This window comes from Rhinoderma darwinii, chromosome 5 (genome assembly GCF_050947455.1).
Source record: "Rhinoderma darwinii isolate aRhiDar2 chromosome 5, aRhiDar2.hap1, whole genome shotgun sequence".
Taxonomy (NCBI): Eukaryota; Metazoa; Chordata; class Amphibia; order Anura; family Rhinodermatidae; genus Rhinoderma; species Rhinoderma darwinii.
The window spans coordinates 202,966,004-202,981,762 of NC_134691.1; the positions used below are offsets into that span (position 1 = coordinate 202,966,004).

A 15,759-nucleotide genomic window follows, 5' to 3' on the forward strand; every position below is an offset into this window, starting at 1 on the left:
ACTGCTAGCCTTTTACCTGCTAACACTAAGGCCTGCCTTAGTAATGGATGCTGTCAATCCGATAGCGGCCACTACTAAGGTAGTAGTAATAATGTTACAAAAAAACACCAAAACATAAAAAATATTTTATTGAAAAAAACAACCCCACTCAATCCTTGTTAACCATTTTAAAAACGCTGTCATCGAAGTAGTGCTCAAATCTGAAGAGTCCAACAACCAAACCTGTAAAAAAAAAAAAAAACACAAAAAAACATTAGTAATAAGTAAAAAAGCAAAAACATTATTATACTTACCTTCCTGGGTCTGTGACAGTAAACTAAGCAGTGACAGCTCGGTTATCCTCGTGTTATTGGCTTACTAGTAGGCCGATGAACTTAGGTAACCAGCCACCACGTGATGTAAACTGACCAATAATAGCTTAGAGCTGTCACTGCTTAGTTTACTGAGCCTTGTAAGTGGCGCAGGATCACCCGAGACGCCAAATGATCCGATAACGTCATTGCGCTGCCTGCGCCACAAGAAAAACGCCAAATGGCGAGGAAGAGAACTGATGGTTCCCTTGCCTCGCCTGCGATTTCAATTGTGTTTGAGTCCTAAGGACGTGGATACAATTGAAGCGACCCTCCAGTCTCAGGGACTGGGACATAAAACATGGTAAAATAATACATACATACCTTACCTGGTGCCCTCCAGTTGAGCCTTGTCTGACTTTCCCCTGAGCGTTGTCCAGAAATGGCTGCAGCACTTCTTAAACTATGAGTCTGAGGAGGGCCGGCCTTAGGTTGGATGGCACCCTGTGCAGGACTCTCTGTTGCTGCCCTCTATTCCTGCCCACCAGTCTACTGGTATCTTTCATTTGGGCAGAGTCCCGAATTAAACAGTCTAGGACTGTTGAGGCACCCAAAAGACTTGGTTGGGCTAGCTATCTCCTCTTTTCATACTATGTAGCTTCTCAGCTGAGATACTTGGGACCCTGGCTCTCATCTGGTAATTATGTTGGGGATGAATGTCAGTTACAGGGTTCTGCGGGTATGACGGGTCTGTTGGTATATCTTGAGGGTGGAGCTTCGATGCTTGAGACAAGGCTGATCCCACTGCATCAGATGGCTAGACAGGTGTGGACCTATCTTAAGAAATTGTATCATACTGATTGGCCCCTTGTGTATTGGCCCTTATGGCACAATCCTTTGCTCCAGGAGTTATATCAGTTTGAGGGAGTAGAGTTTTCGATTATTACCGTGGTCACATACCTGGCTGATATGTGGCTGACCTTTGATCAATTGCGGACCAAATATGAGATCTCCCCTCATGCCTTCTATCGATATTTGCAGTTCCATCATTCGCTCACTGCACAATTTCAAGGATATCCTCTCCATACCATACAAACACTTGAGATAGTGAAATTATTCTCAGATGAGGAGCGCATGGCTCGGGTGTCCTCTCTATATATGGATCCTATGCAAAAAAACTTGCTCTAAGCAAATTCCTCCTGCTAGAGTGGGCTGGTTAGCAGTTCCACCTTACTGATGAGGATTGGGAGAGTATGCAATCCTCACATTTGTTGGTGTCACCAGCAGCCAATAATAGGCTTACTCAACTATATATTACCCATCGTGCCTATCCAACCAGGTACGCCTACATAGAATGGGTGCCGTCCCAACTACAGAGTGACTGAGATGCCACCAGGAGGCTGCCGATTTTTGGTATATGATTTGGACTTGCGCTCCCATTGCAACTTTTTGGGGTTAGGTCTCACAATACATTGCGCAGATATTGACCCACTGTTTTGTCTTTTTTGGTCTGATGGCCGAAGAGTTATATTGACACTATCAAAAGATTTTTGTTTTGTGTGAGACCTTATTTATGGCCCGGAAGGCTATTGCCCCTCGTTGGTTGGCCACTGCGCTCCCTACCTTTACTCAATGGAAGTCTCTTGTGAATGGAATGTTGCCATACGAGAGGTTCTATATTAAAACCGTAAATGGCCCAAAAAGTTTGACAAGATTTGGACCTCCTGGTGTACTACCTCTGACACTGTTGATTAAATGCAGGATAAGGTATCCTCTGTTACTGATCTTATTTGTTTTTCTTACGTATTGCAAGTGATGTTTTACATTTTTGTAATGTGAATATGTAACCTGCCGCCCTTCTTTTATTATTTTGTATCTTTGATACTATGTAATGACAGGTCTGTTCAGCTACATTACTATTTTGTTCCATTTATGATTGGGCTAAATAGCCATGGATGTAATTGTTTTGAATCTTATAAATAAACCGAATAAAAAAAAAAAATAAGGGCCATGGTGTGCCGCCTGCTATGATAAAAACGTTTTACTTACCAATTAATTCCTTCAATCTAAACCTATGGGTTTAAAACTGTCACAAAGAAAAATACACGGACATAATAAAAGGTGCAGCTACATAAATTGGATCATGCAGAATGTATAGTTTTCTATAGGTTTCCGTTTACATCTCCATTGATTTCAATGGTGACGGATCCGGTGCCAATAGTTTCAGTTTGTCTCCGTTGTGCAAGGGTTCCGTCGTTTTGACGGAATGAATACCGTAGTCGATTTCAGTTTGTCTCCATTGTGCAAGGGTTCCGTCGTTTTGACTTGATGAATACCGCATTCGACTAGACTACGGTATTCATCCCGTCAAAACGATGGAACCCTTGCACAACGGAGACAAACTGAAACCATTGGCACCGGATCCGTCACCATTGAAATCAATGGTGATTGAAACCATAGGTTTCCGTTTCCGTTTGTGTCAGTCAGGGCTCCGTTCCGACCAAAAGCTCAGATGGAACGTCGGAATGGCGCCCTGATGCAGATGTGAACAAAGCCTTAATTTGTAGTAAAATTTGGCGGCATATTTATTTAATTTAGGTACTGAGTTTGTCTGAACACATCAAACTGTCAACAATGTCTAATTCTCTTTTTAGCTGCACCTGGTGGCTCTGAACTCTCCTTTTGCTGGTGACGTGCGGGCTGATTTACAATGCTTTCAGCAGGCTCGTGCGGTTGGCCTGACATCCACCTACCGAGCTTTTCTCTCTTCTCACCTGCAAGATCTTCATAGTATAGTGAGAAGAGCAGATAGATTCAACCTCCCTATTGTCAATTTGAAGGTAAGAAGAATATATTTATGTCCAAACTTAATGTTATACCACATGACTATACAAAATTCTAAAAAGCAGTGTTTAGTGATTTAAGGGGAACTTGTCACATTAAAATGCAGTTTGATCTGCGGGCAGCATTTTATAGAGCAGATTTATACAAGGTGAGTACCAAAAGTAATGAGAATAATTTTTAAAAAAATTCTTTCATTCAAAAACATACAATTAGGCTCGATCACCTTCAAAGTAAGTCTCCTGGGACTGAACACAACAATTCCAGAGGCACAGCCATTCTTCGTATCAGCTCCGGAAGTCCATGTGGGAGGTTGTTCAAAGACCTCGACACGGCTGATTGCCTCATCTGCGATTAGTTTGACATTTAAACGTCGGTCCCGATCCTGAGCAGCCTTGATAATGGCCACATTTTCATCAGTTCTTGAGGTTGAAAGTCGCCTTGAGTGTTGTTCATACGCTGTCTTCAGCATCTCTAAGGGTTCTGAAGCTGTTTTTCCAAGTTTCATGCAAAATTTGTTCGTGTAACGCTGATGAGAGGGAAAAACAAGGGTGCACTTTTGTAACATACTCATGCTTCGAAAGGCTCGAGCTCAACTGAGGATGGACCGGCCTTAGGCTGGGTTCACACGTGGCGGAATTTCACTTGAATTCCGCTGCGGACACTCCGCAGCGTTAATCCGCAGCGGAGCCGTTTCTCCATTGACTTCCACTTCTATTTAGAAGTGTTCGTTTAGACGATGCGTAAAATTCCGCTGTGGAGCATAGGCTGCGGAGCGGAATTTGGTGTCCGCAGCATGCTCTGTCTGTTGCGGAGCAGTGGCGGACTGGTTGCGGACTCATGGCGGAATTTCTCCATTGACTTCAATGGAGATTCTAAATTCCGCAATGAAGTCCGCAGCTGTCATGCACATGTTATGTGTGCTGCGGATGCGTCTTGCTTTTTTGACATGACATTTCTTCATTCTGGCTGGACCTATGTATTTCTAGGTCTACAGCCAGACTGAGGAAGTCAATGGGGCTCCCGGAATTACGGGAGCGTTGCTAGGAGACGTCAGTAAATAGTCACTGTCCAGGGTGCTGAAAGAGTTAAGCGATTGGCAGTAACTGTTTCTGCACCCATGACAGTGACTACCGATCCCAATATACAGCAACCTGTAAAAAAAATAGAAGTTCATACTTACCGAGAACTCCCTGCTTCTGTCTCCAGTCCGGCTTCCCAGGATGACGTTTCAGTGTAAGTGACGGCTGCAGCCAATCACAGGCTGCAGCGGTCACATGGACTGCCGCGTCATCCAGGGAGGTCGGGCTGGATGCCGAAAGAGGGACGCGTCACCAAGACAACGGCCGGTAAGTATGAAATTCGTTTACTTTCACTAGGGAAAGTGCTGTCCCTTCTCTCTATCCTGCACTGATAATAGAGAGAAGGGAAGCACTTTTACCGCAGTCCGCAGCAGCTAGTCCGCATCAATTTACTGCACATTTTGGGCAGATCCGCCGCAGAATCTGCAACGCAGATTCTGTGCGGCATTGATGCGGACAGTTGTGGAGGAAATCCGCCACGTGGGGGCATGCCCTTATACATGAGATACCCCTGCAACAACCTCCATCCAAACTATCCTAATGCAGCCCTCGTGGGGAGCCTAAGGAATCATTCTCATTACTTTTGAGACACACCTTGTATAATTAGTACTGTAGAAAAGGATTTGGCTGAACGTTTACATTTATTTAAAAATAAAACTTTACTTAACTTTTATTTTATTCATTTAAAAGCCTGCCTTTTCTATGCTTAGTAGTCCAGTGAGCAGTCCTACTCCGTGATTGACACCCTTCCCATATAAGTGTACAAACAGGGATAGCTGTCAGTCATTCATTAGAACGGTTAACAGTACACCTGAGGCTATAATGAGCGGGGATTTCAATTCCGCTTCCAGAAAGCGCTTCCGCCACTCTGGCCAGGGACTCTGGTATTGTAGCTTCTGATATCACTGTCCATATATAGATAGTAATGGTCGGGGCTTCTCCAGGGACGGAATCCCCAGACAGAGAGCTTGCGATGCTCTGGCCAGGGGCTCTGACATTGTAAAGCTCTTGACATCACTGTCCATATATTTACCGGTACGTTGAGGGCTTGCCCAGGTCAGGAGTCCCTGGCCAGAGCACTTCCGTCATTCTAGCCAGGGACTCCCAGTGGCTCCTATCATACCTGTCGATATATGGACAGTGTCATCCCGGTCTTCTCCATGGTCAGAATCCCCAGCCAGAGCGTTGGTGATGTTCTGGCTAGGGACTTCGCCATCGTAAAGCTCAACATTACTGTCTATATATGTACAGTGATGTCAAGGGTTTTCTCAGGACCGCAGTACCAGGCCAGAGCACTGCCAGGGACTGGTATTGTAAATCTCTTGACATCACTGTCCATAAATGGATGTTGCCTGTAGCCTAGTAAATGGCAGAGCAGGGAGATACCTCCCTGCTCTGCCATGGTGTTCAATGGTATCTGCGTCCTAAGAATGCAGATACTATTGAATGTGGCGTCGCTACCTCTGTAGCAGTCACAGCGGCTGCTAGCGGTGCCACCGGGCTTGGAGGGCCCTTGCCAGCAGGCTGCACGGGCCCCCTCATGCAGCGGGCCCTGTAGCAGCCACTATGGCTGCTAAAGTGGTAGTTACGCCACTGAACACTGTCCATCTAAGGACAGTGACGTCAAGAGTTTCTCCAAGGCCAGAGTCCCGAGCAGGAGCGCTTGCAATAATCTGTCCAGCAACTCTGGCATTGCTGCTCTTGTCCATATATGAGGAGCTTCCCCAGGCACATCGCTTCAGATAGCGCTCTATGCCTTTACAGTGGGATACGTTGCAGCCTTCCGTGAAGGTATACACCGGGAGTCCACCTGACGTATACCTTCAACGTAAGGCAAAAAACGTGATGTGAAGGGGGCCTAAGGTGTACTAATGCGGGACAATATCTATTCCAATTACAACTTCTACATACCATAACCTGGAACAATGAAAACTAACAAAGTTATGTGGCTAGTCAGGGTTATGTGTGGCCAGATTGAATTTTTACTTAACCCTTACAATATCTGGTCATGCATGACCAATATAAACTACAACGTTTTAAGCAGCAAATAAAAATACACAAAAACAGATATGAGTATTGACTAAATATTTCTGATTACCAGCAATAATGCTATCTTAAAATGCAAACATATATTTGTAACATTACATTTCTAGAGCATATAGTAGATTCTTAATTTTTTTTCAAAAGGGCTATTTTTTACATGTATTATTTGCATCAATGGAGCAGATTTACTGTTGAAAAATGCAGCAAATTTTGGCACAAATTAGCACAGTTTTATGCAATTTAGATGTTTGCACATCACTAAACACTTTTTAAAAAATAACGAAAAGGGGGTCTGGCTCATTGGAAAGAGGGCGTGGCTTAAAATCAACAAAACTGTGCCAAAAGAACTGCCATAAAATTGTGGTGCAAAATAAGCCAAATCAAAAGTGGCATAAGAAAGAGCAAAGTGTCTAAGGCCCCATGCAAACGGCCATGTCCGTAATCACGGCCCGCAATTGCAGGCACGGCCGACCGACGACTGTCGTCTGCATTTTCGGATGCAAAGAATGGAGATGTTCCATAATTTTCAGAACATTTCTACGGCACGGACACCCATCCGTAGCGATACGGAAAGGTCTCCACGGCCAATAGAACTGAGTGGATACGTAATTGCGGACCGTATTACGGACAATTTTTACGGTCGCGTGCATGTGGACTAATAGGTCATGCAAGATGTGCCAAAATTATCATGCTGCATGCACCACAGTAATAAACTTGGTTAATTTGTGCCTACCTGGTCCAAGTTTACAATAAGGGTATGTGAACTCGTAGTCTTTTTAGGCGTATTTCGGGGTGTTTATGCCTCGAAAAAACAGAAGCAGAACGCCTACAAACATCTGCCCATTGATTACAATGGGAAATATGGCGTTCTGTTCCGACGGGCCGTTTTTTATGACTCATTTTGATTTTTCATTTTTTGGAGTAGTTTTCATTGACTATAGAAAAACAGCTCCAAAAACGGCCGTAAAAAACACTGCGAAAAACGCGAGTTTGATAAAAAAAAAATGTCTGAAAATCAGGAGCTGTTTTCCCTTGAAAACAGTTCCGTATTTTCAGACTTTTTGAGTTTGCGTGTGCACATACCCTTAGATTACGCAGTAAATGTGGGCCTTTATTTTATGTCTCACAGACAAAGTATTTCAGTAAATTTAGAAACCATTACTTCTGCTTGTTTTATATTCTTTATTTTTTAAATTAAAACTTAAATCTTTTATTCTGTTAGGGTGAAGTTCTTTTTGATAACTGGGAATCCATATTTTCTGGAAATGGAGGGCATTTCAATTCTCAGCTTCCAATCTATTCTTTTGATGGAAGAAATGTTTTGACAGATTCAGCATGGTAGGTTTGACAGTTTACTATCCTTTTCCTTAAAGAAAAAGTTTCTATGTCCATTTTGTTGAAAAAAGATATTTTCCACATGCTTATGTCAATCTATAGCTGTACATACTGAAAATAAGGTTAGCCATTATTGCTTGAACAGCTTTTCATACATCAAGTAAATGGAACAGGTTTGCTCTATGTGTAAACAACTAAACACACACACACACACACACACACACACACAAACTATCTATATATATATATATATACAGCGCATTCGGAAAGTCTTCAGACCCTTTCACTTTTTTCACATTTTGTTATGTTGAGGCCCTATGCTGAAATAAAAGATTCACGTTTTTCCCCATCATTCTGCACTCAATACCCCATAATGACTAAGTGAAAACAGAATTTTAGAAAATTTTGCAGATTTATTAAAAATAAAAAACTTACATTTCAGATGGACATAAGTATTCAGACCCTTTGCTATGACACTTTAAATTTTACTCTGGGGGCCTCCCATTTCTCTAGATCATCTTTGGAATGTTTCTACATCTTGATTGGAGTCCACCTGTGGTAAATTCATTTAATTGGACATGATTAGGAATGGCAAACACCTGTCTATATAAGGTCTCACAGCTGACAATGCATTTCAGAGCAAAAACCAAGCCACGAGGAGTAAGGGTATGTTCACACGACAGCGTCTGTAACGGCTGAAATTACGGGGATGTTTTCAGCAGGAAACATCCCCGTAATTTCAGCCGTAACGGCATGTGCAGGCACTTGAACGCCGCGTACATTACGGACGTAATTGGCGCTGCTTTTCATTGGAGTCAATGAATAACGGCTCCAATTACACCCCAAGAAGTGACAGGTCACTTCTTTGACGCGGGCGTCTATTTACGCGCCGTCATTTGACAGCGGTGCGTAAATATACGCCTCGTGTGAACAGACAAACGTCAGCCTATTGCTTTCAATGGGCAGATGTTTGTCAATGCTATCGAGGCGCATTTTTCGGACGTAATTCGGGGCAAAAACGCCCGAATTACGTCCGTAATTAGTGTGTGTGAACATACCCTAAGAGTATGTGCACCCAATAACTGGTTTTTACGTGAGAAAACAGCTGCGTAGTTTCAGACGTAAAAGCTCCTCCTCGCATTTTGCGAGGCGTCTTTTACGCCCGTAATCTTGAGCTGTTCTTCATTGACTTCAATGAAAAACGGCTCAAATTACGTTTCAAAGAAGTGTCCTGCACTTCTTTGACGAGGCAGTCATTTTACACGTCGTCGTTTGACAGCTGTCAAACGACGACGCGTAAATTACTGGTTGTCGACACAGTACGTCGGCAAACCCATTCAAATGAATGGGCAGATGTTTGCCGACGTACTGTAGCCGTATTTTCAGGCTTAAATCGAGGCATAATACGCCTCATTTACGCCTGAAAATAGGTCGTGTGAACCCAGCCTAAAGAACAGCCTGTAGAGCTAGACAGGATTGTGTGAAGGCACAGATCTGGAGAAGAGTACAAAAAAATTTCTGATGCACTGAAAGTTCACAAGAGCACAGTGGCCTCCGTAATTCTTAAATGGAAGAAGTTTGGAACAACCAGGACGATTCCTAGAGATAGCCACCCCTCCTAACTAAGTAAGGGACTTGGTAAGAGAGGGGACCAAGAACCCAATGGTCACTCTGTGTGAGCTCCAAAGATCCTGTGTACAGATAGGAGAAACTTCGCGCAGGTCAACCGTCACTGCAGCTCTCCACCAATCTGGGCTTTATGGCAGAGTGGCAAGAAAGAAGCTTCTTCTCAGTAAAAGACACATGAAAGCACATAAAGGACTCTCAGACGGTGAGAAACAAGATTCTGTGGTCTGATGAAACCAGGATTGAACTTTTTTGGCCTCAATTCTTAGCGCCATGTCTTGAGGAAACCATTAACTGCTGATCACCTGCCCAATACCATCCCTACAGTAAAGCTAGGTGGTGGCAAAATCATGTCGTGGGGGTGTTTTTCAGCGGCTGGGACAGGGAGACTGGTCAGGGTTGAGGGAAAGATGAATGGAGCAAAGTACAGAAATATTTTTAATGAAAACCTGGTCCAGAGTGCTCTCTACCTCAGACTGGGCCGAAGGTTCACCTTCCAACAAGACAATGACCCTAAGCACACAGTCAAGACAACACAGAAGTGGCTTAGGGACAACTCTATGAATGTTCTCAATTGGCCCAGCCAGAACCCTCACTTGAACCCAATCAAACATCTCTGGAGAGACCAGGAAATGGTCCCCATCCAACCTAGTAGAAAGGATCTGCAGAGAAGAATGGCAGAAAATCCCCAAATCCAGGTGTGTAAACCTTGTGGCATCATACCCAAGAAGAATAGAGTCTATTATCACTGCCAAAGGTGCTTCAACTAAGTCCTGAGTAAAGGGTCTGAATACTTATGTCAATGCAATATTTTAGTTTTTCCTTTTTAATAAATTAGCAAAGATTACTAACATTCTGTTTTCATTTTATCATTATGGGGTATTGAGTGCAGAATGATGGGGAAAAACTTGAATTTTTTTTATTTTAGCACAAGGCCTCAACATAACAAAATTAGAAAAAAATAAAAGAGTCTGAAGACTTTCTGAATGCATTGTATATAATATATAAACTGTCTTAGGCAGTAATCTATATTCACCTAGAGCTAGTACCTGCATGTACTATATGATACACATGACTGTGTCCTGTTAATAACTTGTATATCGGCCTATTATACTTGCAGTTTGAGTCCTCTCTACGCACTCTATGGGTTCCCACAAGACTGAGGGCAAGTTTCTATTTGAGCGGCACATCCATTTCACTTAGCCCAAACCATAGACATACATAATGTTGTTCCTCACTCCAACAACCAAGCCGTTTTACTGGGTTTCCCATAAAACTCATCCTAGGAAAAAATAATTATTTTCTTGACAATCTCCCTGGTGGCTTAGAAATTACAATTGTCTATTTATCATCCGTACTGCAATATGTCCTTCCACAAATATCCAGGATTTAAAGCTAAATACTTGAAAACAGCAAATAGGGTTACTTTTCCTAAGTTTTAATGGAAAACTATCAAAACACACACTCACAAAACATGTTACATAAGGTTTTTCAGTCCTGTTTGCCTGTGCACTGCACAGCTAAGATATGAATAGACAACACAAAAAGTAAGTGTTCACACTCATAGTAAGACATTATTCAGACGAACGTTGATTACGTCCGTGTCACGGCCGTCACACGGACCTATGTAATTCAACGGGGCCATTCACACGGCTGTTGTTTCAATGTACCGTGTGAGGGGTCCATTGAAAAATATGACATGTCCTATTTTTTGCGCTTCATGTATCCATCCATAGACTCTAGTGTATGGGGGATGAGTGATAACGCGTTCCGAAGGGGTGCAGCATGGATGCACCTCGGACGTGAAAAGCTGCAGTTTTTCACGTCCGAGGTTTCATACGCTCATGTGAATCTACCCTAAGGTAGAAGAAAATATATAAAAACACTTTTATTGCTATAAGAAATACATTTGACAGACAGTTAAAAAGACAATTCATGCATGGGAGTGAAAAATAATATTGTGACCCTACTGGAGCGCTAACCCTTGATATGGGAACAACTAGACAATTAATACAAACGGTTAGTGAATCAATCACTCCACTGGGCTAGGAACAATATCATAAAATGATAAGATAAGGCACTGGACTGACATGAATTAAAAGGGCAAAGTGCACTCAGGACTCAGTCGAAGGATACAAAATACAAAAGAAAATAATTTATAAAATATGTGTGCATAAAGCTAAATGTCGACAAAAAGTCAATAATTGTAAATAATGTGACATCCAATAAATAATTTGTATCAAAATAGACCAATTTATGTCTACCAACTCCGACCCATCTGTTCTTAGAATTTATGCCAATAAACATGTGCTTTGTGCCCATGTGTGGATCACACATGCCAGCTGAGTGCATCAGACATACTAGAAATAAAATAGGGACCTTTGTTCTTAGATATTATACTGACAATGGACAAAGAACATGTTTTATATACTCGGGAGTATGAGAATTATTTTTTGCATTCTGTTAAAGAAACTATATTAACCCCTTCTCGACATTTGTCGTATGGATACGTCATGGAAAGCTAGTGCTTCCCGCATTTTGCCGTATCCATATGACAAATGGTGGACATGCTGCATTTAAGGTGTTTGCAGCTCATCGGCACCCCAGCTGACATCCACCTGTAATGGCAGGAACTGGAGCTAGCTACGGTTCCTGCCATTACCCCCTTAGATGCAGCGATCGAAAGTGATCGCTGCATCTTTGCAGTTGGTATGAGATCGGCAGCCCTGCCATGCTATAGCAGGGCTGCCGACTGCTGCTATGGCAGAAGGAGGCCGAACAATGGCCTCCTGCTTTTCCATTACAGAAACCGATTAGGCCCCGCCCGGAGGCGAATCCTAATCAGCTTGCTGTCAGTGAATGACTGACAGATCTAATACATTGCACTACATAGGAAGCGCAATGTATTAGAAAAAGAATGTGACAGTTGGACCTTCAAGTCCCCTAGTGAGACTAAAGAAAAGTGTAAAAAAAAAAGTTGTCAAAAAGTTGTCAAAAATATAATAAAAGTTTCAAGTAATAAAATAAAACAAAACACAATCGTCCTTTTTCGCTTATCAGGTCCTTTATTATTGAAAAAAAAAACCCATATTTGGTATCGCCGCGTCCGTGACGGCCTGAACTATAAAAGTATTATGTTATTTATTCCACGTGGTGAACGCCGTAAAAAAACCCGGTAAAAAAATAATGCCAGAATTTTGGTCGCTTAGGCCACTGGTCACCCAGTGGAAAAATAAAAGGATGTCAAAAAACGATGCCAATCTAAAGTAGACATATGGAAATGTTAATTAGCAACAATTTTGTGTGGTATAATTGCCTGTCTTACAAGCAGATACATTTAAATGTAGAAAAATGCTAATTTTTGAAATTTTTCGCTAAATTTTGGTGTTATTCACAATTAAATAACTGAATGTATCGCGCAAAGTTTGCCAGTAACAAAAATTCCAATGTGTCACGAGAAAACAATCTCAGAATCACTTGGATAGGTGAAAGCATTCCGACGTTATTACCACATAAAGTGAAATATGTCAGATTTGAAAAATGAGACTCTGTCTGGAAGGTCAAAAGTGGCCAAAGAGGGAAGGGGTTAAATTACAAAGGGAATTATTTTTGTTATTTTTATTATCCCTATATAAAACACTTAAACATTAAAAAATACGTGTTCTGTTTAGAGAAAATACTAAAGCCAATCCATTCTGCAAATAAAGAAACAAAATATTTGGGTAGAATATGAAATTAAAAAGATTTAGGTATTGGATACCTTGGTTACAAAAAGGTTAAACAATATTTCAATGATTTCCTTAAAAATAACCTGTCAGCAGTTTTGAGGTCTCACAGGAAGAAATAGGGTAGGGCATTTTAAACTTACCTTTTTTTCTCAGTCATGCAAGTTGCATAACCGAGAAAATGATGTGTTATTCCCCCAGCACTCCTATCGCAATTGCCACTGGGGACATGATGTGCAAGTGCTCCTGCGCTACACGCTACGATCTCCATCCCTCTTCTCTGAGTGACGGCTCTAGCTTTCTCCTGATTGGCCGTTAGAGTCGTTACTCAGAGCAGAAGGTGGCTCTTGCGACCGCTGCACCAGGGGAATTAAACATAGGTTTCTCGGTCATGCAACGGTTGAGAAAAAGGTAAGTTTAAAAGGCTCTTCCCCTCCCCTATATCACCCTGTCAGCAGTTATGAGGTTCCCTTTAAATGGGTAGTACAAAATTAGAAAAAAAAAAAGGTTCTGCTTCAAACTCCACTCTTGTTCACGGCGGTGTCTGGTATTGCAGCTCATACCTACTCGAGAGAATGTGGCTTGGATGGCATACCAGAATCTTGGACAGCCCCCCTTTAACCACTACACCTCTGACACACCTTTCCATATCCATCGTGAGCTGTGAAACCTAAATACAATACATGTAAATTCTCTGGCATTCGTAAACACTTTAGCAGACATAGCAATGCTCACCACCTATGAAAATGCTATTCCCATTGTTGTCATTATTGGGTTTGGTGGTATATACACTTTGTCAACCATGTTGATGTGAAGTGGCATGGTAACATTTTGGAGGGTATTTTTTTAGAAGGTCTCAGATACATTAATTCTCTACTCTTTACAGGTCTCAAAAAATATTTTGGCATGGCTCAAGTCAGAATGGCATTCGACTGGTCCATAATTACTGTGAGGCGTGGAGGACAGCAGACATGGCAGTCAGTGGACAGGCATCTTTACTTCGGAGTGGAAAGCTGTTAGATCAAAAATCATATAGCTGCTCTAATAAATTTATTGTTTTATGTATTGAGAACAGCCATAATGTCGATGTAAGGAAAAAATAAATTCTAATGGAATGAAAAAAATAAGTTAAGAAGACACTGAAATCCTAATGTATATATTGAACTTTTAACAGATTTGCACACTTTTATAGCCAAAGAAAACATACCTCATTTATTGCATACAGAATTGTGGTGAAAAGTCAATTCCAATCTGTATTTTGGTGCTACATTTAAGAAGGAAGGTTGGATTGACAGCAGATCAGGTAATCGTTTTTGCCATGGGCAGGAAAATTATATAGCCCAATACACTGCAATTTATATCCTAAGTATTCAAGTGAGGGTGAAGTTTTCTTCTAAAAACTGAAAGTTTGAATGTACAATTGAAATACAAAAGCATAAAAGAGGGTGCAAAACAAATCTTTACATACACTAATTGAACTGCATGTCTATAGATTTCATACCTGATCACAATATATCATACTGGTTAGCCCTACGGTGCACTATAAAAACGAAGGGTTTGAAAGATAAGCTTTTGGGTGTTTCCAAGGTTGCTATGGAACAAACATGGAGCTGGATACACAACAAACATGCAGTATATTAATGACAGCTGTGTTAATACAGTATATGATACACATTCTTGTAATTTATTGTGAGTAACTTTCAAGTCTTATAAGGCTCGTTCCACATTACCTTGTTTCCCTTTCCATCAGGGGTTCCGGTAGTGTAGTAGACACTACTCATGCTGTTATAAGTATCGGAGCTTGGGTAAGATCATAATTCACCCCATTATGAGTTAATGGATCCATTCAAAAATGGCTCCGTAACACTAGTGTGTAGACTAAAATGCCCATTTACACAAGTAGATAATCAGTCGTATGACTGAAGCGACTGAAATGACTAGTTATAAAACACTTGTTAATGATGCAAATAATTTTTCATGCGAAGATAACAAAAATTGATAGGTGTTCTGACATTGTAGTATGTAAACATAAATCGTCTGATTGATAGCAGATATGTGACATTGTTAAATAGGCGACCAAATAATTAATTTTTACGATTATTGAAACAATAACCTTACCCTAACAATTACCCAAGTGTGCAAATACTTGTCTGGAATCGGTATTGGATCACTTACAGTAATCGTATTGAGGATCGCCAATATGAATATCTGCTCATGTAACTGTACCTTTAGTCTTTCAAACAATACCATTGTGATAACTTCCACAAATATGTCATGTGACTTGTTTAAGCTAACTGGTTTGTCAATATCAGGATTTATTTTTGTATTTTAGTACTATGGCTCTGGTAACATTGTGATATGATGGTATTGTAATATATAGTACTGTGCAAAAGTTTTAGGCAGTTGTGGAAAAATGCTGCAAAGTAAGATTACTTTCAAAATGTGTTAATATTTTTTATTAATTAACAAAATGAAAAGTGAATAAACAGAAGAGAAATCTAAATCAAATCATTATTTGGTGTGACCACCCTTTGCCTTCAAAACAGCATCAATTCTTCTAGGTACACTTGCACACAGTTTTTGAAGGAACTCGGCAGGGAGGTTGTTCCAAACATCTTGGAGAGCTAGCTACAGATCTTCTGTGGGTAATTTCTGTCTCTTCATGTAATCCCAGACAGACACGATGATGTTGAGATCAGGGCTCTGTAGGGGCCATATCATCACTTCCAGGGCTCATTATTCTTCTTTATGCTAAAGATAGTTCTTAATGACATTGGCTGTAAGTTTGGGGTCATTGTCCTGCTACAGAATAAATGT

At 41.3% G+C, this 15,759-nt stretch overlaps 1 protein-coding gene across 3 annotated transcripts in view; it reads left to right on the top strand.

Annotated features, from left to right (window-relative positions):
- COL15A1 (collagen type XV alpha 1 chain) overlaps window positions 1–14,705 on the top strand; it is a 359,120-nt gene extending 344,415 nt beyond the window's left edge. For all 3 annotated transcript variants that reach the window (XM_075826867.1, XM_075826865.1, XM_075826866.1), the window contains 3 exons: window positions 2,945–3,130; window positions 7,479–7,594; window positions 13,829–14,705. In XM_075826867.1, coding sequence (XP_075682982.1) covers window positions 2,945–3,130; window positions 7,479–7,594; window positions 13,829–14,045 — 519 coding nt within the window. In that variant the 3' untranslated portion in view covers window positions 14,046–14,705. The remainder of the gene's footprint in view (window positions 1–2,944; window positions 3,131–7,478; window positions 7,595–13,828) is intronic.
- Window positions 14,706–15,759: the final 1,054 nt, after the last annotated feature.